Raw genomic sequence first — 27,496 nt, forward strand, 5'->3', positions numbered from 1 at the left:
AGCCAATATTGGATTTGATCCAGTTTGTCATTAATTATTACTATTTCATTTGGATTTTTGGTATTAATTGGGTGTAATAATTGTATATCATCTGCATACGCGAATACTGTAAATCCTATGGACTGACATAATGTCATCAGAGGAGCTAAGAAAATATTAAATAGAATAGGCGATAATATTGATCCTTGTGGGATTCCATAGGGAAGTGAATAGCTTTTTGATGTTGAATCGTTGAAGGAGACAGTTGAAGAACGGTTATTGAAGTACGATTGAAACCAGAGCAAAACTTGATCGGTTAAACCGATTGTCTTAAGTCTATTTATTAAAAGACAGTGATCAATAGTGTCGAATGCAGATGATAAATCAAGGGAAATCAAGATTAATGCAGGAAGAGGCGGTCGGAGCATACAGCGAGTGATTTCCTGCACTTGCCGGCATTCCGGCTGCTCTTTCCTGCCTCTCCTGCTGCCCTCTTCAGTCTCCCCCATGAAAAACAGTATTCGGGGGGGGGGGGGGGGGTTCAAGATTCACAGGGGTTCCTGGAACAGAATCCCCGTGAATATCGGGGAGTAGTGTATGTTAATTGTTGATAAAAATTTATAAACAAAGCCCTGCCAGCTGAACATCTCTTTCTCTAGTTCAGCAGCCAGAACTTTGATTTATAAGGAAGGAATAAGCTAAATATTGTAGTACTGATGCTTGTATTGATGCTGTGGGATAGTAGTAGTGGGGACATGGGGGGGGGGACAGACAGTGGTTGTGGGGATGGGGCAGGGACGGGGGTCAAATTTTTTCCCCTGTGCCATTCTCTAATTCACAGCTGAAGTGCTGGGAGCAGGACCACAGAAGACAAACATGAATATGGATGGAGGAGTGATAGAATCTGATCTATTTTCAAAGGATTGTGTTTGTGAGGAGCTAGCTAAAATAAAAGTAGACAAAACGATGGGACCAGATGGTGTACATCAGAGGGTGCTGAAGGAACTTAGTGAAGTTCTGGTGGCTCTGCTGACTTGACATTTTCAACGAGTCTCTAGAGTCAGGGGTGGTACCAGAGGACTGGAGAAGGGTGGATGTGGTCCCTCTACACAAAAGTGGAAGTAAGGAATTACAGGCTGATAAGTCTGACTTCTGTGATAAGCAAATTAATGGAAATGCTTTTAAAACAGAGAATGGTGATTTCTGAAATCCTGTGTATTACAGGACCAGAGGAAACATGGAGTCACTAGAGGTAGGTCTTGTCAGACACATCTGATCAATTTATTTGACTGGGTGACCAGAGCATTGGACAGAGGGAGTGTACTAGATGTGGTGTATGTAGATTTTAGCAAATCAGACATCTAGTAAATAAACTGAGTGCCCTCAGAATGGGTCAAGAACTGGTTGAGTGGAAGGCAACAGAGGGTAGTGATCAATGGAGATTGCTCTGAGGAAAGGGATGTTACCAGTGGTGTGCCTCAAGTTTCTGTTTTAGGCCTACGCTTTTTAACATTTTTATAAATGATATTGCTGCAGGGTTGTCGGGTAAGATTTGCCTCTTTGTGGATGATACCAAAATCTGCAATAGAGTAGACACCTTTGGGCGATAATGGAGATTCCTGTGGCACTCCTGATAGGTTACTCCAAGAAGATGAATATTGCCCAGCCGAATAGACGATATGACCTATTTTGCAAAAGCCTTTGAACCACTTCCAAAAGTTCCCAGAGATTCCAATAGTATCTAAGCAGAACAATAAGATCTCATGATCTACCAGATCAAAAGCGCTACTTAGATCTAATTGAAGAATCAAAACACTTGAACCTAAATTGAACTGCCTATAGAGATAATCCATTAACAATGCAAGAACTGTTTCTGTACTATAACCGGAACGAAATCATGACTGATGATCATGAAGGAAATCAAATTTATCTAGATATTTTACCAAATCCGCATTTACCAGTCCCTCCATCAATTTTGTAAACAGTGGAATACTGGCTAAGGTTCTATAATTGGTTTCACAGATAAGGGTATATAACTGATTTCACAGGCTCTTTTAGATTTTTTTTACAATACTTCATATATAACTTAAAGAAAAATGACCATTCTGGAGAGTTAAACTGTGTCCAATTCATATCTGCTCTCGAACCCTCCACCAATTGCATCATTTTTAATCAGTGAACTGAAATTAGATATTAACAGGATCATTTTATTTTTTAAAAATTCAGCAAGAATATCCGCAGTTGACATGCAATTCATAGTCGAGTGCTTTTTTGCTTCTGTATCAAATAAGTTGTTAACTAATTTAAACAATTCTCTACTATTAGTATTAGCTGCTTCAATTTTTGGGGCATATTTTACTTCATTTTTCTATAATTAGAGTTTTATAATCTTTCAATTTCCATCTCCAATTATCTCTATCCTCCTGTTTTCCTGATTTTAACCAGAGTTTTTCCATTTTCCATAATTTCCTTTTATAATCTAATAATTCCACATCATACCATTTATTTGTAGATCTTATTTTCTTAGAATAAGTCTTTAAAGGTGCAATGGTATCTAAAATCTGTTTACAAGAACTCTTCCACTCAGTTAAAAAAATTTCATCAGAATCCAACCCAGATTTTAATTCATAGTATGCCCAAAATTCTACTGGATTTACAGTTCCTCTACTAACAATTGTAATTCTATTTTTAGGATTTTTCTCATTTCAGGGTTTGATTAACTTTTCCTGCCATCTTATGTCTAGATCAGTGGTTCCCAACCCTGTCCTGGAGGAACACCAGGCCAATTGGGTTTTCAGGCTAGCCCTAATGAATATGCATGAAGCAAATTTGCATGCCTATCACTTCCATCATATGCAAATTTCTCTCATGCATATTCATTAGGGCTAGCCTGGAAACCCGATTGGCCTGGTGTTCCTCCAGGACAGGGTTGGGAATCACTGGTCTAGATCACACAAATGGTGGTCAGACCAGATGGAATCAGTCCAAATTGATTCATAAAAATAAATTTTAGGTTTAACCTTATCTTTAGAGGAAAAGGTAATTAAATCAAGATGATGGCTTTTTTGAGATGAACTATGAGTACACTTTAAAGCAGATTCCACCACTAGGGAATTAATTTTTTTTAAATTTATTTATATACCACTTATATCCTAAGTGGTATACATTCAGGTACTTTATCATATTTCCCTATCTGTCCCAGTGAGCTGAAACTCTAGTATACCTGGGGCAATGAGGGGATTAAGTGACTTGCCCAGGGTCACAAGCAGCAGTGAGGGATTTGAACTCACAGCCTCAGGGTGCTGAGGCTGTAGCTCTAACTCCTGCGCAACACACTCCAATGTATCCTCATGCTGGGCTTAAGCAAACACTCTAAGCCACACACTCCCCATAGTGTTGCAATTAGGTTCTGTCAAACCCAAGACATTTTTGTATCCTGTACATGTATCAATTTTCTTAGGAGCAATTTGTACTGTTAACGGAGCCTCCCAGTTTTTGAAAAGAGAATCTTTCATAACTCTATGAAAAGGTACACTAAGACTCTCTAGGAGAGTCATAATCCAGTATCCTCAAAGAGCCCTGAGCAAAGCTCCTCCTCCATCTCCAATTTGAAAGGTATTGCCTGAGCCAATTCACAAAGGTAGGAAATATGCTCTCTGGAGACTTAGTGAAATGGCTCAATCAATACCTTTCAAATTGGAGACGGAGGAGCTTTGCTCAGAGCTCTTTGAGGGTAGTGGATTATGACTCTCCAAGAGAGTATTAGTGTACCTCTTCATAGAGTTATGGAAGATTCTCTTTTCAAAAACTGATACCATGTACAGGATACAAAAATGTCTTGGGATCACTTTTGGTTCAGAGGGCATGCCATAGAACATCTCGGCTGAGTTCTGCTCTGACTCCCAGGAGCTGTTAGCATCCAACTCTTCAAAGTACTCCTCTTGTGGAGTATAGGGAAGAGTGTGCCAATGGGATAATTAGCTTTATGTCGAAGAGTGTAAAGTGTCTTCTGACTCAGTAGAGATTTCCCCTGCTGATGTCAATACATGCATTGGTCAGGTCATGCTGACCCTGATGGTCAACATGAAACTGGTGTACAGGACTTCTCCCGTGGCTGACACTCCAATGTATCCTAAGGTTGGGCTGAGGCAAACACTCTAAGCCTGAAACTGTGTAAGTAATAGCACTGAAAGCTCTTCTTTGAGCGTTGCCCAGATCTCATGGAGAGGTGTTGGACCCCAGTGTGGAGGCAGCCTAAGGCAATGCCTGCCTAGACTTGGGAGATCTAGAGGTCTCTGAATGCTGCAAAGTGATAAGTTGGATGGAGTACATTTACTAAGGCACTGATACTTGTGCATCAACAATGCCAACACAGAACTGCCAGCAGTATGCCTAGAGGGAGAATGATGATGCTTCTTAGCTTTTTCATGTGTCTGGACCCTTGCTGCATGAAGCATAGAAGACCAAAAAGTGGAGCCTTGGTACACCTGATGTTGATGCCAACACAGGTTTCAAACTGGATCCTGTGGGCTTTAAGTGACCTCTTTTGCATATGCAGAGTTCACAATGAATAGCTTGATGCTCAGAACCCAAGCACTGAACGCACCAGTTATGGGAATCAGAGCTTGAAATTGACCTACTGCACCGAGTACATTTCCCAAAGCCACCCAGCACCCTTTAACATGGAAGGAAAAATGGCTGCTATGATGTCAAAAGACACAATGACCCAGGGAACTCTAGGGGGTATACCGAAAATCATCAACACTCCCTAAGGAAAGAAAAGCTTCAAGGGCCCTGGAGACCTAAAAACATCAAATCTGGGGGGGAAAAAAAAATAAAAATTTACAAAATTGAGGTAAAACATGGAACAAGAACAAAAAAAAAAAAGGAATGCATCATAAAGCATTTGCACACTGAGAATAAAAAGACATCCTCTATTCTGTGGAAAATGTTAGTCCTGCACTTGAGTGTGGGGGCACTACCTGAAAGACTTAGTATGACAGTGCATTATGTTAATGTCCACTCTGGGTTCCATGGATGTCACCAATATGCACGATTATGCCTGCTTGTCCTTGGGAGAATATGCAACTATACTATTATTCCTACCTAGGGAATTTTAGATCAACTAGAAAGCTGTAACAGTATACATATGTTACAAAAAGTATCACCTGACACCTCTAGTATTTAAGTATTTTTTTTTAAACAGCAAGGCAAAATGTTAGAAAGATATATAAGCTTACATCAGGATTTTTGTGCAAATATATAACATATATTGACAACAGCAGGGAACTATCATACTTCCAAATGATTGGTTGTATAGTTCTAATGCATTGTCTCATTTTCAGAGATCAATAGAAAAGAGGCTGGACAATAATATAACCATGTTTATTCTGAGTTCAAAAGTCACTCAACTGAGCCACATGTTTATTATTCCTTCCATAGTTTTTTTTAAAAAAGGCATTACAGCTAATGCTGCTTTAATACCAAAGGCTTGAAGGGCACTGAAAAGTTTGCATTTAGAGATGTGATCAACTGCACTGAACAACTAGGCATGGTTAAAGGGTTCATTTAAAGTCACTACAATTAACACAGTAGTGTTATGGGTTTTAAGTTACTGTTGAGCCATCACCAAAATAAACATACAAGGAACCTTATCATTCCTTCTTCAGGCACATTTTGTGGGCATGAAGGAAATATGCATACACAAAAAATCAAAGTCTTCATTTGTTAACCCAGAAATGTTATACGAATATTGTGCATGTAAACAGAATTGGTTGGATGTCTAAGTTATTAAAAACTGTTCAAGTTGAAATGAAGTCTGGACTGACAAGAAAGAGGCTTATACGTTGTTTGCACTATGTAGTTAACAGCATACAAACCAAACTGTAGTTAAATCTAAATGCAAGATGTGATGGATGGGTGGGAAGTGAGAGTCTACAGTTGAACTAGTCATGGTGCAATATGCAGTTGCTTACTAACCCCCCCCCCAAATGGCATTGTGATTATTACAGAACCATGAGGTACAGGATCCAAAGCAATGCAGAGAGAGGGGGTAGAATGGAGGTATAAGATTTCCAGATTGACTGACCCTGTTCATTTTAAATGCCATATCAAAAAGGTAACATATATTACTTATGTGAAATCATATAAGGAATTTCTTTTACAATGTAAGTATTACTTTTGTACCAAACATTTAATTCCAAGGATTAAATACAAATCAATACAAAACAGAGTAAACAAAGAACCCTGCATAATTCAAGATAGTTTAATATTAATATTTGAATTAGAAATATCACTACTCATCTTCAAAGATGAATGACTAGTGTAATGATCCATTCCCCCAATCACCAATTTACATTATTTGTACATATAATATAGAGGTCATTGCAATTGGAAACAATATCAAAATAAATGTTTAATAGATACAAAGGATATTCTCTCAATGGAGGTTTTCCAGGAGTCCTCAAATACCCATTTTAAAATAATTTCTCAACTAGCATTAAACTATTTAAGTGCAAACAATTTATTTTTTTAAATCTATGATTGCAGCATCCATCTTCCTGAATTACATTTTCAAGTCAGAAAATGACGACTTTGTCCACAAGTGCATTCCAGGCTGTCTTCTAACCATTTCTGGTTAAACAATATCAGTGCAAAGTACACAGTGGTGAAACACTAACTTATACCTATCTATCTCACTGGGATATTTCAAAAAAACATTTTATTTTACACTATGTAGGTCATTAAATTACAGCAAATGTCAAAAGTATAAGGCAAGAAAACTATATATATATATTTTTTTTGCTGCAACACCAAAGTATTTTTAAAGGTAAATGTGTCTTTGGCTAAGCAGTCTAGAAATCTTACTAAATAAAGAACCCATTTCCATACTTCCTCTACCAAGAATCGTTTGATTCACAAGGAATGCCAAATTTACACACTGTCATTTTCTAATCTTGTTGCTCTGTGGCTGAAGAAAAGCTCCTGGCTCCACTGTCATTACTTCTTGTCCTGTGGCCAGTGTTTTGCTAGCAGTAGTGTGTTGGCTATACTACAGTCCCACTTGGAGAATTGGCTTGGTTTTGGGATGACAATAAACCCTGCAAACAAAGCAGTTTATATTAATCCAGCAATGATCCTGGGCATTTTTTTTAAAGACACTGTAAAATGTTATAAATATTATGGCACATTAGCTTTTATTAAGGAAAAGCAAACATTTTATTTAAGTTCTGCATACGTGGTCTCTAGTCAGGCACCATTTTTAAAAAGCATTCCAAACTAACAGACTTCAGTTAAAATGTACTTTCAGTTTGGCACATCACTAGTTAGGAGGTTCGAGGGAGATATGACAGTATTCAGGTTAAGGAGGTGTTATTAAAATATTACACTGTATTTTTCAAAAGTATCTTCTGTCCAATATATGAACTTAACTACAGAAAAATAAAGAAGAATCACTGAATTCTTTCATCAATGAAAACTGGGCTTGCCTTTTACATTTTTCTCAGTAATTGTGAACACTAGACAACTTCAGAATAAGCGTTAAAATGTACTACAGTATATATCATGAACACAACACCCCCCCAAGAGCCTTCAAGTTCTTGGTAATTCTACTTTAATGATGGACCTATATATAATGGAGGTTATTGTTTCTTGGCTTTCTTGCATTACTTTCAAATACATTTTTAAAATGCTACAGTAGTTTCTAACAAACACAGAAACAGTACTGTTGTGCTGGACCAGTGGCAATGATGTACACTGCCATGCAAATGGACCTGGACTTGACTAGTGGCTAAAATCTTCCAATCCCCATCATCATAACAGGAGAGGGAGGTAAGTCATCCTGTAATAAGCATATAATGGTCGCTTAGGGCTCCAGCCAATGATTGAGTAACCAAGTTAAGATGGATATAAAATAGGGGAAAATATCCACAAGTAGTTTTGAATGGAGGTTCATAGTTCCAGATGGCACCTACTGTTGTAACAGAGATCAAAGCTCAAAGAACAGGAGTCAAGCATGAAGTAAGAACATCCCCCTCTCCCAATAGAAGACAGAAAACATAAAAGGTAGATAAAAATCATATCTAGTCTGCCCATCCATGCCACATCTTTTATAAATATGTGGAAAAACTTGTCAGTCCAAAGGCCCAGGGGTACTGCATATGGGATTTCTAGATTGCTTTTTCATAGGGCCAGTAAGGAGCAAGGATGCAACAAAACCAGCTTTCATTGTCCCTGGTTATTACTGGAATGCCTTGGAATACGAACAGGAGAATCTGCCTTCACAACCATGAATAGCAAAAAAACAACAACAAAGGTGACCAATGGTGTTTAGTCTCTTTTTAGTGTGATCGACTCGACACGATTGTGTTTCATCTCACAAGGGGCCTGCCTCAGGAGTCTTGTAGTTAAGTTGTGATAGACAGAATCACAATGCCCTTTTACTCATCATGGAAAGTACTGCTAGCTTGAAGACATGGAGCAGTACATGTTGGTTCTTCAAGCTAGCAGCACTTTCCGTGACGAGTAAGAGAGCATTGTGATTCTGTCTATCACAACCTAACTACAAGACTCCTGAGGCAGGCCCCTTGAGGGCCAAAACACGATCTTGTTGAGTCAATCACAATAAAAAGACTGAACACCATTGGTCACCTTTGTTGTTGTTATTTGCTATTACTGGAATGCTTCATTATAAGGAGGTGAGAAACAGAAGGAAAAAAACCCAAACAAACCTAGTGCTTTGCCCAAGAAAATGGACTTTTATAAAACTATCCTCCCAGAGGAAGGCTACTTAAATGGTCTTCGCCATAAAGTGTATGAGGACAGACCTAAAGATCTCAATATGTATACAATAAAACCTTGGATTGCAAGTAACTTGGTTTGCAAGTGTTCTGCAAGACAAGCAAAACATTTTATTAAATTTTAACTTGATATACAAGCAATGTCTTGCAATTCGAGTACATACAGTATACACACAACTGAGCCAATGGTTATTCTCTCCTCTGATGCTGCGGGAGTGTAGTGACTGTTCTAAATGAGCGAGGTTTTGCAAAACGAGTACGTATAGTATTTTGTATTAAAGTTTTTGGGTTGTGGAACGAGTCGTCTGAGTTTCCATTATTTCTTATGGGGAAATTTGCTTTGATATACGAGTGCTTTGGATTACAAGCATGCTTCTGGAACGAATTATGCTCGCACACCAAGGTTTGACTGTACTTTGGAGGCAAAGCGGGAGAGGAGCAATATGATAGAGATGTTCAAATACCTATGTGGCAAGTCTCTTTCAATTGAAAGAAAGCTCTAGAGCAGTGTGTCGCAAACTTTTAAAGCTGCAGCGCACTAATCTCAGGGCTTGGGCTGGAGGGCACCTGAAAATGCACAGATGTACTCCAGCTGTGGCCCTGCGCCTCCTATCACCACTGGTGGGGGATGCTGCAGAAAGAGAGGTGAGAAGGAGTGGAGGTGCTGGAGAGGAGGAAGAGGCATAGGCACCAGCTCACTGACTACAGGACATGCATCTCACCAGGCAGTAAGCACCTCTTCTCACTGGCATCTCAGGGCACACCTGGAATCTGCTGGGGCATACAGTTTGCAATACACTGCTCTAGAGTGAGAGGGCATAGGATGAAGGGGAAAGGGGACAGACTAAGAAGTAACCTCAGAAAATATTTTTTCACAGAATGTGCGAAATGGCCTTTCAGTGGAGGTGGTGGAAACAAAAAATGTATCTGAATTCAAGAAAGCGTGGAATAAGTACATTGGATTTCTAAGGGAGAGAAAAGGATAGTAGATAGCATGGATAGGCAGACTAGATAGGCCATATGGTCTTTATCTGCCTTCATTTTTCTGTATATGGCTAGGAGCAAGCAAATAGTGCAAAATTTTATCCACAATAGGGGGGTAGGGCTTTTGGAACTACATGCAAGTTAGAATTTTCAAAGCTATGGAAATATTTTTCATTAGAAAATGAATCTGCACAAATTAGCAAGTTTAAAAAAGTATGCAGACACTTTCTGGAATAATTTTTCAAACAAGAAAGTACGTACATACTTTTAATTTGAAGGTACTGGAAAGTCTGCAGCATGAAAACTATGTAGGTACTTTTTTTTTTTACCAGTATGGGCTATGAAATTATACCCAAAGGTACATTTTATTAAAACTGTTTATACACGAGAAAGTCTCTAACTCTTTCAGAACAGATGTTTGCAGTAGGCATACAATGCAAATCTCTTCAAACAGAACAAATCTTCCATAAATTTCCAAGAGAAGCAGAACCTATTATATAGAAAGTATGCCCTTTACTACAGTTCAGCAACATTCAAAACTAGTTCACATGGGAGGGCCTTTAACTAAATTGCATTAGAATTTGAGCTTTAACATGTAATAATGTGAAATTTCATCATGTGCCAAGCTCAGATTTCATGCAGCACTTTTAGTTTTTTTATTATATTTGTTATTGCAGGTCATGCTCTAACATTATCATTAACATATGGTAAATACATAGAGTTAATGCAGGAGCACGCACTGCCTTCTATTTAGGTGTTAAATGCTCCCGCATCTGCATTATTCAGTTAGCACCAATCATAATGCACTAGCTGAATAAAACAGAAACTCCCACTCTCCAGCTGTGACACGACCCCTCTGAATTTTTTTTTAAAGCGTAACATGCAGGTTAGCATGGCTAAACAGGCAAATACTGTAAAACACTAATGTGTTTCCGCAGGAGCCTGTTTTGCATGCACTAAACATATGTTAACTCAAGATCCTTTAGTAAAAGGGCCCCACTGGCTCAAGACGCTAGTAATTTCAAGCCAAAATACCCCATCTTTTTGTAATTTGCTGATTTAAAGCTCGAATGTGAAAATAACTAGGGATTTACTAGATTTACAGTTCATTAACAGTTTTATTTAACTACAGTATACATAGGACAAACTGGTAAAATAATTTAGTAAGTCAAGTATTTAAGTGAGGTTTTCTAACTAACATTACAACAGAACAGTTTAAACGGTGTAAAACAAACATGAATGGTTAAGTTATAATTATACCAGAATTAGAATACTGATCTTTTTAAAGCTTGATTAATAGGCACTACTGCAACATTTAACAATATCATGATAAAAAAGGCTCTATAAAATATGCCCAAATTATCAAGATATTAGATTAATGTGGAAATAAAACAGAACTACTTATTATGAATGTGAGTGATCTAATTCTTACCTACTGTTAAATAACCCAGTTGGGCATACAGTATTAATAAAATACAGAAAGTAAATGTAAAATTTTTCCACACACGTATGAGTAACTTTGTTCTAACATTTATGTGAACTAGTTCTCATGCCAAAACGATATTTTAAGGGGGATAGGAGTGGGGGATGGCAGTTGTACAGTCATTTACTTAACCAAGTTTCAAAAAGCAATGGTTCAAAACTGTTTAAGCAGGGTATCTGTTGTGAAAATATATTTCCATAATTATAAGATGAAAGTTTCTTAATAAAGGCAATTTATAGGCATGGCCCTCAACTAACAGGTTTAACTATTTCCATTATTATAGTTTTCTTTTAATATTCTCTTTCAGCAAAAAATTACTTTTCAATTTGGTATGAGATTGTGTTATGTAAAATATTTTTTCTAATACAGATATTAACATGATTTAGTTTTATTGTAAAATGACAAATAAAAGGAAGAGGAAAAAAATACTTGTTTTTGTACTAAGTGCATCACCATTTTGCAATCTTAATATAGTCTTTTATTTAGAAAAATTACACCATTCTAAAAAATATGAATCTACAATTGTTTTAATTTATATATTCACATAGAAATAAAGCATATTTAACAATCATAAGCAGCAATTCTATTCTAGGTGCTTTATTATTTAGCATTATCACATAATTATATTCTGTCCAGCATCCACTGCCATTTCTTTAACACATACACACTATTTAGGAATCACTTTATTGAAAAAGTCAAATGGATTTCTTTCACTTGGTGCTCAAAACAAAATCATATTAAGCCTCCCCTTTTTTTTCCAAAGCTTTGCTTATTGTACCTTGAGCTTAGAGAATTTAAATACATGGGACCCCAAACATTTTTCCAAACAACCCAAAAACAAAAGTATTATTAAAAATTATTACTATTATTGACAGGTGTTACTGCAAGATACTGTAAAAATTGAATGATTGCCAATTTCAAAATGACATCACCATGGAAGTATTAAGTTAGTGCATTCCACACCGAGTTCAGGTAGTAAGTGCTCTTACATTAATTTTTTGAAAGTCCTGTTTGCTAATAAAAAGATTAGTGTACCACCTGAATTTTTTTTTTAATTCCTAAATACTGCTGCACTGAATCTAGACTTAGCACACGAGAAGTCCCACATTAAGACACCCTAGGACCATTCTGATTACATTAGGAAGATTAAAATAGTTCTTATATTATAATGTAATATATAGAAATGACATAAATAAAGGAAATAAGGCAATATCTTTTTTATTGGACTAATAATGTATTTTATGATTAGCTTTCAAAGGTAACCCCCTTCTCAGATCTGAGGAAGAAGGGGTTACCTTTGAAAGTTAAATCATAAAATGCATTTAGTCCAATAAAAATGAGAAATTAGGTTTTACCTGATTTTTTCTTTCCATTAGTCTGTCACACTATTCCAGATCAGTGGGATAGTCTTGTCCATTGACCAGCAGGTGGAGATAGAACTCACAAAGAAGAGCTGCCTTATATAGGTCCTATCTGATCACCACAGCCCTTTAGTATTTTCATCGACAAGCATAGTGAACCCTCGGAAAGAAGACCCTGGCCACCACCTGTGCTCAAGCTGCCTCTGACAATTACAGCTGTACACTAGTAGACCAATTTTGGCTATGTACTCTAATTATGTAATTTTTTTTTTTAAGTGAGGAGAGACTCAACAAGGGCTGCACCACCTTGCCTACAAAGAATGTAAAGGTCAACAGTGGTCTAGCAAAAGAAAAAGTACAGAAAGAGGAATGGCTTCTGGAATACTGTGAAGGACTAATGGAAAGAAAATGATCAGGTAAGACCCAATTTCTCCTTCCATTGTGTCCTTCCCACTATTCCAGAGCAGTGGGATGTTCAAAAGCAGACCCTATCAAGGGAGGGCATCTGGAGCTGCTATCCGCAAAACCTCTGCTTCAACCTAGTTTCTGAACGCACCCTTATATCCACCCAGTAAGGTCTGAAAAAGGAATGAATAGATGACCAGGTGGCTGCCTTGCAAATCTCTGCAAGAGACAACAGAGCTGATTCAGCCCATGGCGACAACATGCAGCTAGTTGAATGGGCCCGCAACCGGGCTGGAGGCTTTTCTCTGAGAGCAAATATTCCAAACCAACAGCCTCTTTCAACCACCTTGAAATCGTGGGCTTTGAGGCAGGGCAACAATGTTTCTGACTGCCCCAAAGAACAAACAACTGATCTGACCTTCAAAAATCATTTGAGACCTCCATATATCTGGCAAGAGCTTCTCACAAGTCCAAGAGGTGTAGGCTCTCTAACTAGACCCCACAATCTTCTCTCCAAAAGGAGGGAAGCTCCACGACAGAACTGGCCATAGAGACACCCCTGCCTTGGCAAAGCACAGAAACGGACCCTGGCACAAAGCCTACAGCTCCAAAGTCTACCAGGCTGAAGAACTCACCACCAAGAAAATTGTATTCAACGTCAAATCATTGAGAGATGACCATCACAATGGCTCAAAGGCATCTGCTATAATGCCCGCAGCACTAAATTAAGGTTCCATTCCAGACAAACTGGACTGAGAGATGGTCAAAGCCAGCCCACCCCTCACAAAAATCTGACTACATCCAGGTGTATTGCTATAGAGGAATTTTGCATCAGCCCTTGAAAGCAAGCTAATGCCACCACTTGTATCTTTAGGGAACAGAGTGCTAAACCCTTATCTAGACCACATAAGAATTGCCGCTCCTGGGTCAGACCAGTGGTCCATCGTACCCAGCAGTCCGCTCACGCGGCGGCCCCTAGGTCAAAGACCTGTGCTCTAAATGAGTCCAGCCTCACCTGCGTACTTTCCAGTTGAACAGGAACTTGTCCAACTTTGTTTTGAATCCCTGGAGGGTGTTCTCTCCTATGAGAGACTCTAGGAGAGCGTTCCAGTTTTCTACCACTCTCTGGGTGAAGAAGAACTTCCTTATGTTCGTACGGAATCTATTCCCTTTCAATTTTAGAGAGTGTCCTCTTGTTCTCCCTACCTTGGAGAGGGTGAACAACCTGTCTTTATCTACTAAGTCTATTCCCCTTCAGTATCTTGAATGTTTCGATCATGTCCCCTCTCAAACTCCTCTTTTCGAGAGAGAAGAGGCCCAGTTTCTCTAATTTCTTGCTGTACGGCAACTCCTCTAGCCCCTTAACCATTTTAGTTGCTCTTCTCTGGACCCTTTCAAGTAGTACCTTGTCCTTCTTCATGTACGGTGACCAGTGCTGGATGCAGTATTCCAGGTGAGGGAACACCATGGCCCGGTACAGCGGCATGATAACCTTCTCCGATCTGTTCGTGATCCCCTTATCATTCCTAGCATTCTGTTCGCCCTTTTCACCACCGCTGCGCACTGCGCGGACGGCTTCATCGACTTGTTGATCCTAACTCCCAAATCTCTTTCCTGGGAGGTCTCTCTAAGTACTGCCCCGGACATCCTGTATTTGTGCATGAGATTTTTGTTACTGACATGCATCACTTTACACTTATCCACGTTGAACCTCATCTGTCATGTCGATGCCCATTCCTCGAGCTTGATTATGTCACGCTGCAGATCTTCACAATCCCCCTGTGTCTTCACTACTCTAAGTAACTTTGTATCGTCCGCAAATTTAATCACCTCACTTGTCGTACTGATGTCCAGATCCTTTATAAAGATGTTGAAGCGCACGGGTCCAAGCACTGAGCCCTGCGGCATCCCACTGGTGATGCTCTTCCAGTCCGAGTATTATCCATTTACCCCAACTCTCTGTTTCCTATGTTCCAGCTAGTTTTTAATCCATGTGAGTATTTCACCCTCGATTCCATGGCTCGCAATTTTCCAAAGTAGTCGTTCATGGGGAACCTTGTCGAACGCCTTCTGAAAATCCAGATATACAATGTTGACTGGGCTGCCCTTGTCTATCTGCCTGTTTACTCCCTTGAAGAAGTGCAGCAAATTCATCAAACAAGATCTACCTTTGCTGAAACCGTGCTGGCTGGTCCTCATCAGCCCGTGCCCGTCAAGGTGACCAATGATGTGGTCCTTTATCAGCGCCTCTACCATCTTTCCCGGTACTGAGGTCAGACTCACTGGTCTGTAGTTTCCCGGGTTCCCCCTCGAACCTTTTTTGAAGATCGGAGTAACATTTGCCACCTTCCAGTCCTCCGGAATCTTTCCCGATTTGATCGACAGATTGAAGAAATGTCAGTATGAGAGCCACTGAAGCAAGAAAGGGAGACACCGTTTTCTTGACAGACCACGTTTCAAAGGTATATGTCATACTATGGCATATGCAGCCAAAGTTGAGAGCTTCCTGGCTAGTAAAAGTGTGGGAAGTAGAGTCATCCTAGCCATTGTGCTTCAACTTTGACTGCTGAAGGGCTACACTGTAAGATCCCTAAAGAAGCAAACCCCCACCAGGAAGGGGCAAGAGCTGCCCATCCAGCAGCCAGACCAGGTCTGCATATCAGGGCTTCCGAAGTCAATCTGAAGCAACCAGGATGATTAGCCACTCTTCTGAGGACTCTGCCTACCATTGGCTGTGGCAGAAACACATAGAGGAGTACGTCAGAAGGCCAGGGCAAAAGAAAGGCAACCAGACCCAGACTGCTGGACTCCTTCCGTTGGCTGAAGAACAAGCCCATCTTGGCACCAAGCTTGGTTGCCATCAAGTTGATATGCAAACAACTCCAGTGAAGCACAATCAGCTGAAACACTTCCACAGAGAGCTCCCATTCTCCCAGACCCAGTGCATTGACTGAGAAAATCCATCTGCACATTCAATGACTCCACAATATAAGTCGCCAACAGGCAAAAAAGGAGCTTTTCCAACCAGACCATGAGAAGGGAAGCCTCATCTGCTAGCCACTGGCTGCAAATTCCCCCTTGCTTGTTGACATAAGCCACAACCATGGCACTGTCTGAGAACACCTGATGGGGACTGCCAGAAACGGAGCAGATTCTTTCAGAGCCAAGCGAATTGCCCTGAGCTCCAAGAGATTAATAAGCCATGCCACCTTTACTGGAGACCAGACACCCTGAGCTAGATGAGAGAGGTAGTGAGCTCGCCAACCAAAGTAACTGGAATGGGAAGGGAACCCCCTTTGATAAGTTGGTGCAGAAAACCACCACCTCATGCTCCAAGCTTGTAGACACAACTTCTATCATCTTCATTCAGAAATATTCTCTCCTGACGTGTTGAACAGGACCACCAGATACTCCAATTTCTGAGACAGGACCAGCCTGCTCTTGTCAAAATTGATCACCCAGCCTAGGGATTGAAGGAGCTGAACTACTCTCACCATCAAGGACCAACTGTTCTGAAAGGTGGAGGCCCAAATCAGCCAGTCATCTAGGAAGGGATGAACCTGGATCTCCTGGCAGCAAAGAAATGCCACTATTACTACCATCATCTTTGAGAATGTCCTGGGCATGACCTTGAACTGGAAATGCTGAATGAAGACCACTAATCGTAGAAACCGTTGATGAGGAGGCCAAATAGGGATGTGGAAGCACGCCTCCTTGAGATCCAGGAGTGAGGAACTCTTTCAGTCGAACTGATGCAATAATGGAATTCATCTTTATGCGAAACCGTGAGACTCAAAATCAGCAATTGAGATCTAGCATCAGCCAGAAAGTCCCCTCCCCTTCTTGAGTGCCAAGAAAGTAAATCAAGCAAAGCCCAGACCCTGGTTCTCTGGCGGGATGGGCATTATTGCACACAGAGTGATCAGAGACCACAGCATTTTTCAAATGGCCGATTCTTTGACACCTCACTTTCCAGGAAACTCAAAGAAGAGAGTAGCAACTGGGCAGGGCAGCTCTAGCTTATAACTCTCTCTGAGGAACTCCAAGACCCATTGATCAGATGTAATTGAGGCCCACTCCTCTGAAAAAACCTGAAGCTGATCTCCCACTGTAAGAAGAGAGGAGTGGGCCCGCCTAATTTCATTGTGAATTGTGGGAAGGTCCAAATAGGGGTGTTTGGGAGCCCGAGGCCTAGCAGACCCCTCCTCCCACACCAGGCAAGGACCTGTGAGGCCTCCGTCAGTCTGAACCCTGCTGAGAACTCCTGCTGTGGCACCCAGTCTGTACCAGCATTCTCCCCAGACTTGTTCTCCTCAGAGCAGGCCTTTAGATACTTACAAAAGCATTTGCCCAAGGCATCCTGTCACGTTCCATAGTGCAAGCAGCATTTTGATGACATTGCTCAAACCATGAAGTTGTTGTGAGTCTCCTGCCTCTCCCCCGCTGTTCCTTTCCCCGGTTTTGCGCTGCAATCTCCTGAATGGCATGCTCACCCAACCCCCCCCCCCCCGAAGTCTATACTGCTGATCTTGCGTCCGAGCCTTACTGACGAGCCGTGCGCTTTTTATTTTATATTTTGAAAAATTTAAAAGCCAGCACACTAAAAACCGGCATGTTTAAAGATGCTGGGTTTTATTTATTTAAAGTAGAAGAGGTTGCAGAGGACCAATGGCACCCAGAGGGAGAGAGAAAATTGAGGAAGAGGAGGAGAGCTAGAAAGGCAAAGGCTAGCACCACCAAGAATGACCCTAAAGGCCCATCTCAGGAGAGCTGGACCAGGAGTGGCCTATCTAGAGTCCAGAGCTGATAGTCACTACACCTTGTACCTGCTTGTAGATAGGAAATACTGAAGGACTTTAGTCAAGTAGAACCTATATAAGGCAGCTCTTCTTTCTGAGTTTTATCTCCACCTGCTTGTCGATGGACAAGATTATCCCACTGCTCTGGAATAATGGGAAGGATGCTATGGAAAGGTGCTGTGAGGAGTGTCCTAGTTGCCTCTGCACCCAGAGGTTGTGGGATTTAATCCCAGCGCTGCTCCCTGTGACCTTGGGCAAGTCACTTAATCCTCCATTGTCCAGAGTACAAAATAAGTACCTGTATGTATGTAAACTGCTTTGAGTATGATTGTGTAACTACAAAAAGTTGGTATACAAGTTCCAATCCCTTTCCCACTTATTTCCTTTATGTTTTGGTTTTTTGTATATATATTACCTTGAAAAGTGGACTAAGATGGCCACCACATCATTTCACCTATTATAATAAAATCAATGTTTTCACTTGTACGGAGGATGTCTTGGCAACTATGCAGTCACAACATACATGAAATGGTATATGAATGCAAACAGCTACAAAGATGCAAGGCCAGGCTTTTTGTGTACATATAAACCTGGTGATTAACTAAGCAGTACCTCTTTTTACCTGTGCATAAATTGCTTACATAGAGGGGCTTTATGTGGCACATACCTGAGCATGCTATCTTGACTCAGTGATTTGGCTTTCAGGACATAAATCGCCTCTAGGCAGAACTCTAAGCCATGGAAATAAGGGCCTTTTTTTTTTACAGTCTATACCTAGAAAAAGAGTTCCCCCTGTCCCAGAGTTTTCTCTGCTCAGATATATATTTAGTACAGGGCAAGTTAACATGAACCATTTTCATCTTGTAGATTTTCAAAGATCTAGTATGACTGTATGATTAATTTTTTGCTTTCAGAGAATGAAATGTGTTTGCTTCCCATTTAGTCTTTTCGATAGGGTCTAGAGAAACTAACATACCGTATTTTTCACTCCATAAGACGCACCCTAAATTTAGAGGAAAACAAGACAAAAAAACCCCCATTCTGAACCAATTTTCCCTTCTAGGCTCTGTATCCAACCCCACACTCCTTGCCAAGCTCTGAAACCTGTCCCCCCCTCCCTGCAGGCTTTGTACCCTGTCCCCCCTCTGGTGGTCTAGTGGTAGGCCGGGACAGGGCAGGCAGGGACAGGGTAAAGGGCTGCCAGGCAGGTAGAGACAGGGCAGACAGGGCACAAGGCAGGCAGGCCTTGTGGCTGGCAGGCAGGTAGGGACTGGGCAGGCAGGGGCGGCCACCTGTATCTTTTTTTAAATCCCAGCATGGCCCTCCATACCTTATTGTACTCCCCTCTGTGCTCCCCCCTCCCGTGTACTATTTTTACTTTTTTTAAATCCCAGCAGGGCCCCCTGTGCCTTTTTGTTCGCCCACCTCCTTTAGCATTTTTACTTTTTTTAAATCCCGGCAGGGCCCCCATAACTCTGGGCACCTGAGTCAATGAATGCTTTCACTGGATATCCATTCACTTTGCTGTTAATGTACAACATCACCACTTGGCCAAAGCTCTCTAGAGCCTCTTCCATAGCAATGGTCATGTTCTCTTCAATGTTTTGCTGCCTGATGTCCTCTTCTATTTTGGCCTGAGCTTCAAGGTCAAAGGGATCTGCTGAAAAGAGCCGAATCCTCTCTTGTTCCCTCCTGGATCTCTCTTGCTGCTGCTCTAACACCACCCTTATAAATTTCTCTGAGAATGGGGCAGTGAGCCCAGCATCTGCATTGTCCTTCTGTCTCAAGATCACTACATCACCATCTTTCAAAACGTAGGAGACCAATGAACGATGGCTGTCTGTCAGAGGAACCTTTGCATAAATAATCTGGCTCTCAGCCGCCGGGATCTCACACTCCAACTCGCACAGGGCCTGGAAGTTCTGCAGCTTGAAGTCGGCATCCACTTCCAGGGAGAAAGTGACCTCGGACAGGTCCCTCCGCAAGCAGTACACCGTGATCAGCATGGTGGCAAGGGCTGCGGATGCTACACGGCGCCTCTGCTTCCGGGAGTGCAGACAGAAAGCGAAAGGCTGCCAGCGCGAAACAGGCACGCCTGTGCCCTCCTCGGCCGCACTGCACAGGCGCCGAACTCGCCCGCAACCTTTTTGGACTCCCGGCACTTCCCCCACTGGATGTCTGTGACAGCAAGAGGCAGAGCAGTGAACAAGGCAGGCATTGCTTCATGCATGCTTGCCTGGTCCTGCACCGCTGAATGAATGGCTGTTGTCAGTTTTCATGAAAACTGACAGCAACCATTCACGCAGCAGCACGAGAAGTCCGCGCCTGCCTTGTTGGCCACTCTCGCTGCTGCAGCCGTCTAGTGGGGGAAACACCGGAAGTCCATAAAGGTCACTGCTGCAGCCGTCCAGCGAGGGAAGCGCCGGGAGTAGAAAAAGAAACCGGGGAGGTATTCACTCCATAAGATGCACCCTTATTCCATCCACTTTTTTTTTTTTGGGTTGGGGGAAGTGCGTCTTATGGAGCGAAAAATACGGTATTACTTCCTCTGACTAACTGGTGAACAATAAAGACTAATACCAACTGTCCATGGAAGATGGGAAAGCATGACTGCAGATGGTGTTATGCCCCATGAAAATAGAAAAATGCTATTGAATTTTGTTCTTGTCTGCTTTAAAGGGCTTTGACATATATATACACACACATACATATATACACACATTTTTAAAGGGCTCTGAAATATATATTTTAAAGGTGCTTTCCCATTTAATTTCTGCATGAAGAAAGACCTGGTGAAGATTGAAGAATGCTCTAAAATTTGGCAGCTAAAATTTAATGCTAAGAAATGCAAGGTCATACATTCGGGCTGCAAAAACCCGAGGGAACGGTACAGTTTAGTGGGTGAAGAATTTATGTGCACGACAGAAGAGTGGGACTTGGGTGTGACTGTATGTGATGATCTTAAGGTGACCAAACAGGTTGAACAGGTGACAGCGAAAGCTAGAAGGATGCTAGGTTGCACAGGGAGAGGTATGGCTAGTAGGAAAAAGGAGGTATTGATGCCCCTGTATAAGACTTTGGTGAGACCTCATTTAGAATATTGTGTATAATTCTGGAGGCCGCACCTTCAAAAAGATAAAAAGGATGGAGTCGGTCCAGAGAAAGGCTACTAAAATGGTGCATGGTCTTCGTGATAAGGCATATGGGGACAGACTTAAAGATCTCAATCTGTATACTTTGGAGGAAAGGCGGGAGAGAGGAGATATGATAGAGATGTTTAAATACCTATGTAATGTAAATGCGCACAAGTAGAGTCTTTTTAATTTGAAAGGAAACTGCAATGAGAATGCATAGGATGAAGTTAAGAGGTGATAGGCTCTGGAGTAATCTAAGGAAATACTTTTTTTTACTGAAAGTGTGGTAGATGCTGTCTCTCAGAAGAGGTGGTGGAGGCAGAGACTGTGTCTGAATTCAAAAGGGCCTGGGATAGGCACGTGGGATCTCTGAGAGAGAACGAGATAATGGTTACTGCGGATGGGTAAGTAGATAGGCCATTTGGCCTTTATCAGCCATCATGTTTCTAAAAAAAAATAATCTGTTTTAAAAATTACAGACATCTGTATTTTTCAAACAACCTTATGTTCTATGTAATGCGTTTAGATACTTCATCACTTGGATGTGACTCTGTAAAATTGAGTCTCCCAAAATTAAGCACAACCACATAATAGGGCAAGGATAAAAATTTATATTCAAATATAAATTTTACTATAACTGGCATTCAACCTAATTGCTGTATCTGTTAAAACAAATCAAGGGCCCTTTTTACTAAACCGCTGAAGAGCTGCTTATCATGAGCCTGCGAGGTAAATGCTTCAACACTTATTCAATTCCTATAAACGTCAGGACCAATTACCTTGCCGGCCCACAGTAAGCAGCTTTTCCGTGGTTTAGTAAAACCCAGTGTAAATGAAATCTAAACTAAGCAAAATAGACTAATCTTTGGTATAAAGTACCTTTATAGTGCTCTTACATGGGTTTTCCCTGCACGCTAACGCCATTTAAACAGTAAAATAGACTATTTTCCATTTTTTTCAATGAATGGCCATGTGTGCTTTAAACAAAAGAAAAAGGTGCATGAGTACTTAGCAACATCTCTTTTGTAGGCAGTAAGGGCTCACATACTAATCAGTTGGCATTCAGTAATATAGATGTGCTGATTAGCACAGAAACGCCCTCTCTGCAATAAAGTAGTAAAGTAATACATATTTTTTAGTGCTTGGCTAGTGCGCAAAGACCACAAAATGATCACAGGACATCTATGTGAATATAGCAGTAAGCCATTTTAAGCTGCAGTAGTTTAGTAAAGGGAACCCTAAATTTATAATTCTTGACCTTATTTTATACATTTTAACTGCTATGTTGATTTTTTCATTTTTTTTTTTACATACTGTATCAAATAAATGACATTTCTTAAAAAGCTCAAGATACAATGAGAAAAAGATTAAGAAGCCATTTAAACCATGATATAGGCAGGTCTTCTGCAAAGTTAGGTGGTTTATTAGAAAAAAACAAATTGTTTTCTCAAGGTCAGTGGAGACTGGACATATCAGATGGCAATAGGCTTGATTCATGAGGAAAGGGGAGGAAGAAACCATATAGCTCCTTGAGAGCTCCAAATTGCTAATCAATAATGAAACATTTTTGTCAATCTTGTACATACTGTAACATTGTGCCTTATTGTTCTGTGATTTATAAACAAAGTATGTAAAGTCTGAAAAAAGATTGATGGGAAAAAAAAGACAGAAAGGGTAACTGGGGTCTGCCCATTTTCAGACTTCTACAAGCCAATACACTAGTGATTTCTTTTTTTAATTATAAATTAATCATTAGAACTTTCAAAAGTGGAAATATCTTCACTTGTACAAATTAAGTATTCTATCGCTCTATAAACAAACAAAAAAAAGATTATTCTTCCTCTCTAAACACCCCAAAACAGTCCAGTTCCTAGAAACATTTCTAGTTTATGCTAGGTTCACTGTAAATGCAAACAAAATTAAAATCAGAAGCAAAATTAAAACCTTTTATATGCAAATAAATATATCCTAAACAATACCCTGCATTTACAAAAAGTGCAATATATTAATTTTGCAAAAAATAAAAACCTCTTCATGAAGACTACTTACCTGTAATAAAATTTTCCCAGTTCTGCTACACTAACTTAGAATTTTTGGTACTGCATTTCCAACATCTCAGAAACATTTGAAATTTTATATATTTTGGCTCAACAGAATTGAGCTGCATGTATATCAGGAATCAATTCTATAACTGAGCACCTTCATTTAGGCACCCTTGCTCCTCTCCTGTGTCTACTGCTCTCCTTAAAAATGCATGCTATGTTAAGCAAGTGTTTATAGAAGAACACTTAAGCACCCTTCTAGTGTGGATATCTGTACACATTTGCCTATAAGTGATGGTATTTAGACATTCATATGCAGAAAAGGCACAAAACTGCAGGCACCCAGATTATAGAATTGCTCTTAAGTAAAATTGAATTATTTACTTTGCAAATAAAACCTAAAGTTTAAATAAAAATAAACCTGAAAACAGAATTTACATGTATTATATCCAATGCAAAACCCACAACTGTCCACGAATGTTTTGGAGAAAACTCATGTACAGTAAAATCTCTCAAATAAAGTAAGGGTAGGAGGGACAGATATTTATTCTAATGTGTATGTGGCTTCACCATTGAATATGTAATTATTTATATACCGTACTTTGCTCTCCATTCAAAATACAGATGCCCAAGAATGATATCTTATTTGGGTTTACCATTTAGTTCAGCATAAACAAGTGCAGTAACAAGACACAAAGGAGGAAAATGATATTTAAATAAAGCATGCTGGCTTATCAGACTCAAAAACCTGGTTAAGGTAAAATGCTGTTACAGGTAAGTTACTTGGTCATAAAATATTGTGCACTTACTGGATGAAGTTTCTATTACATTATTCTACTTTGAAAGCAGTGTAAGAAAAATAGTTTTGAGTATTCACATAGAAGTGAAAGCAATCAACAATTAAAATCCTCTTTATTTTGCTCAGTTTCATCTATCTGTTTTTGAAAGCTCCTATTAAGCCTCTTCCCCACAGCTATTAATGTAAGTAAATCAGGACACTGTTGCGATGATCTGTACCAGAGGCCATTTTAAGTATAACTTGAAAAACAGAGCCAAATCATAACGGGTCACACATTTATTTCTTAGCAAACAAGTAGATCAAGGAAAAAAAAAAGACCCATAAATGAAGCAACAAAGCCAAGAAAACTGAGGTAATCTTCTGAAAAGTCTAGTTAGTGCTGCTGTTTTAAATAAATAAATAATAATAATTAAAAAAACACTAGGAGAGCAAAATTGAAGTGTTTCACTGCAAATTTCCCACACATGAAATCATATAAAACCAACTCAGGTTGTAGTGAAATTCCATATTCAGATTTGTAAAATGTGATGGTCTGAGTATTTGCATGTTGTATAAAATATATACTTTAAACGCATATTCTATTGAGATATTAGTTCCAATTTATAAAATGAAGCAAAGGAATAATCAAAAGCATGCTTTTATGAATTTTTTGCCATTAAATTTGTTCTAAAACTCATAGAAATAATGTTTAAATAATGCAGTCCATTTTCTGACATACATTCTTTGTAGCCCCTGTTTGGAAGCAAGACAAAACTTGCAACAATTTGTGATTACTGAATAGTACAACACATTATTACAAAGATAGCAAATGAATTATTCCCCGACTACTGGCCTTCATTCAACCTTCTAGGACCTCTCAAAATGGCAGAGTAGATGTAAACTTGAATTCCAACATCTCACTACCTGCTCTCCCTTGGATTATTTGCAAGCTGAAATGCCTTTTTAGTGCACCAGATATTACTGCACATAAAACCTGTGGAACCACATAGGACTACTATTTTATAGGGCATGTCAATAAAAGATTCCATAATCTTAAAGAATCCAATGTTTTTCAGAATAAATTAATTACTCATACTCCATCCAGCAAGAAATAGTAACAGATTTCATATTCCTTACTTCCTAAGGAGAAACTCCACTGCTTAGGAGGAGGAAAATAGCAATCACAAAAAAAAGCAAAAGCCAGATTTACTAACATTTGTATGAATGTACAATCCAAATGACATGTAATAATTTTGTTTCCTGGTGAGGATATATGTTGTGCCTCGCTTCAGTATAAATTTAGTATAAACCACGGTTAAATTTAGTATAAACCACGGTATCCATTTTACTTACCTGTCACTGTAATGCATGTCTGATGCACACTTACATAGAGAAATTAAAGACAATAAAAAGTAATTTCAATAGTTTTATACTGAAGTAACGCAACATCAAAGGACATTAATATTGAACAAAATAACTCACCATGTCAGGTGGATTGCTAATAAAAATCTAACCAAAATTTCTTAAAAAAACAACAAACAGGGGATTGATTGCACAGTGGTATAGTTACCCTAAATTGCAGATATCAAAGCCTCAATGTAAGTCAGTTTTCCTTATAAATAAGTTATATCACCCTTTAGTGGTAAATGCAGTAGGAAAAGGGATACAATTATAAAATCCTGTAAGTTACTCAAATTAATTTATCAATGAATTATAGATAATTTAGCACTGAGAGATTAACTCAACCCATATAACTAAGTGTTTTGATTTTATAGAATAGATACTCAAGACGTACAGTACCTTTAATTATTCTCTCTTTGGTTGGCACTCATTGCTAAAATATATTCAAGGTACTGCACTTAAAAAAAAATTCAAATGATTCCGAAGGAGATGGCATGCAGTATCCAAAAGTATGGCTCAGAGAAAGATTCTCTTTTTATATTGAGCATAAGGAAATGTCACTATAGTCAGCATTCTGTATTTTTTCCAGAAAACTTAGTGATTCAAGTTGTAGTTCTTGATGCAGCATTAAGGATTAAAACTTACCACTTTACCAGGCCTTGCCCATGTGAAAATAAATCCCTCCTGACAAGCAGTGACTATACAGTCTTCAAGAAAAATTAACACAGTCAGTCTTTCGTGTGCTATCTTTTTACAGATAAGAGGCTCTAACAAGGGAACATCTTCCATTCTGGGACAAAGAGGTGTTCCCAAGGTTTTAGCTGGGTCCGTTTTGGTTTTACTAACTAGATTCAGTTTGTCACTGCTCTTGCTAGATATATGTCCCATGCTATGATTTCTTTTGTGATCTTTTTCATGGTGTCTTTCCTTTCGATCATGTAGTGATAAGGTTGCAAATTTGCTAACACCAGAAGCATTGGCACCATCCATGACGCTGCTTTTACTGCCAGCATTAGAGACTGCAGAATGTGGAAGGCTGTTTGATCGAGGAAGAGGAGGAGGTACAGAGTTTCCAGGTGTGGTAATGCTGTTTCCATTGCTTCCTGGATTAGGAATACCACCTCCTGCAGGAGGACTTGTGGCATTCATGACATTTGTATGTGTCCTTGCTCTTGACAGAGGCTGGTGAGGAAAAAGAATATCTTCTGTGAGGTCCCATAAACAAAGTTGTGTGTCCTGCCCTACTGAGCCAAACCTATATGTTACACTCACTGGACGACTTTCCGTAGAGTTCCTTTTTGATAACCTAGATTGTGTACTGTTTGCTCGATCCCTGCCAAAATGAATTAAATCCTGGAAATCTTCATCACTGCCACTAAATTCCATAGGGTCACACTCTTCTACACTAGTAGTATAGGGGTCAAAGGCTACAACACTGACCCATGATTTATGTCCATGACCTCTAGCTATTACTCGACAGTCCACAAAAGACCATACAGTTACCAAGTCATCCTCTCCACCTGTTACAATATATTTCCCATCTGGACTCCAACATACACATAAAAGTCCTCCAAAGTAGCTTTTCATTGTACCATGCAATTCCACGGAATCAAAATTAAATACACGAAGAAAGCCATCCTGGTTCACACATGCTAAGAATTTCCCATCTGGGGAAAATGCAAATTCATTCAGAGCTCCCTCTCCTACTGTCCATTTGAGTAGAGGGTTTCTTGTGGATTTGCTCTTGCAAGTATGGACGACAAAACTTTCTCCTTGTTTTAGGAGCTGATAATGTGGGGCTGTGGTACCACAAGTGTGTTCCACATTATATAAGTACATATTGCCACTGGAATGAGCTACTAGGAAAAGGCTTTCTGAGCCTGGGACCCATTTTACGCAGCTTACTCTGGACTTGTCTATTAGCCTCTGTAAAAAAAAAAGAAAAAAGAAAAAATATTAAAGGTTTACAGTTCAACTTTTGTTAAAACAAAATTTGTCAATTTATTAACACAAAAATAATCTGGTATATATTCATGAATCTCCTAAAATGATAGCATAATAGGGGGATCAGAATGAAGTTGAAATCTAACACACAGCAAGCACTGTGTTGCCTGTAGAATATGACTCCCAACCTGAAATTGCACATCAAATCAGACTTCCTTTTTCAACCTTTTTTTTTTTTTTAAATGTGTAGCCTGCTAAATGTTCATTCTCTTCTACAGAAATACAGAATAAACATTAACACAAAATACATTTCAAGTATGGTTACTGATTTTTTTACATAATCAAAATCAAATGCAATGCCACTTTTTAAAAAGGGGTTAAAACTAGA

The 27,496-nt window shown here is 39.6% G+C and overlaps 1 protein-coding gene across 5 annotated transcripts in view; it reads right to left on the reverse strand.

The window, feature by feature from the left end:
• Positions 1 to 5,350: 5,350 nt before the first annotated feature.
• WDR20 (WD repeat domain 20) overlaps positions 5,351 to 27,496 on the reverse strand; it is a 98,218-nt gene continuing 76,072 nt past the window's right edge. For 2 of the 5 annotated variants that reach the window (XM_033951375.1, XM_033951376.1), the window contains exons 3-4: positions 25,810 to 27,090; positions 5,351 to 7,079 (exon numbers count right to left, since the gene is read on the reverse strand). In XM_033951375.1, the coding sequence (XP_033807266.1) occupies positions 7,026 to 7,079; positions 25,810 to 27,090 (1,335 nt within the window). In that variant the 3' untranslated portion in view covers positions 5,351 to 7,025. Of the gene's footprint in view, positions 7,080 to 25,563; positions 27,091 to 27,496 lie in introns of all 5 variants that reach the window. The other 3 variants (XM_033951378.1, XM_033951377.1, XR_004540080.1) reach the window with 2 other exon arrangements.

The sequence above is a fragment of the Geotrypetes seraphini genome, chromosome 7 (assembly GCF_902459505.1).
Source record: "Geotrypetes seraphini chromosome 7, aGeoSer1.1, whole genome shotgun sequence".
NCBI classification, from domain to species: domain Eukaryota; kingdom Metazoa; phylum Chordata; class Amphibia; order Gymnophiona; family Dermophiidae; genus Geotrypetes; species Geotrypetes seraphini.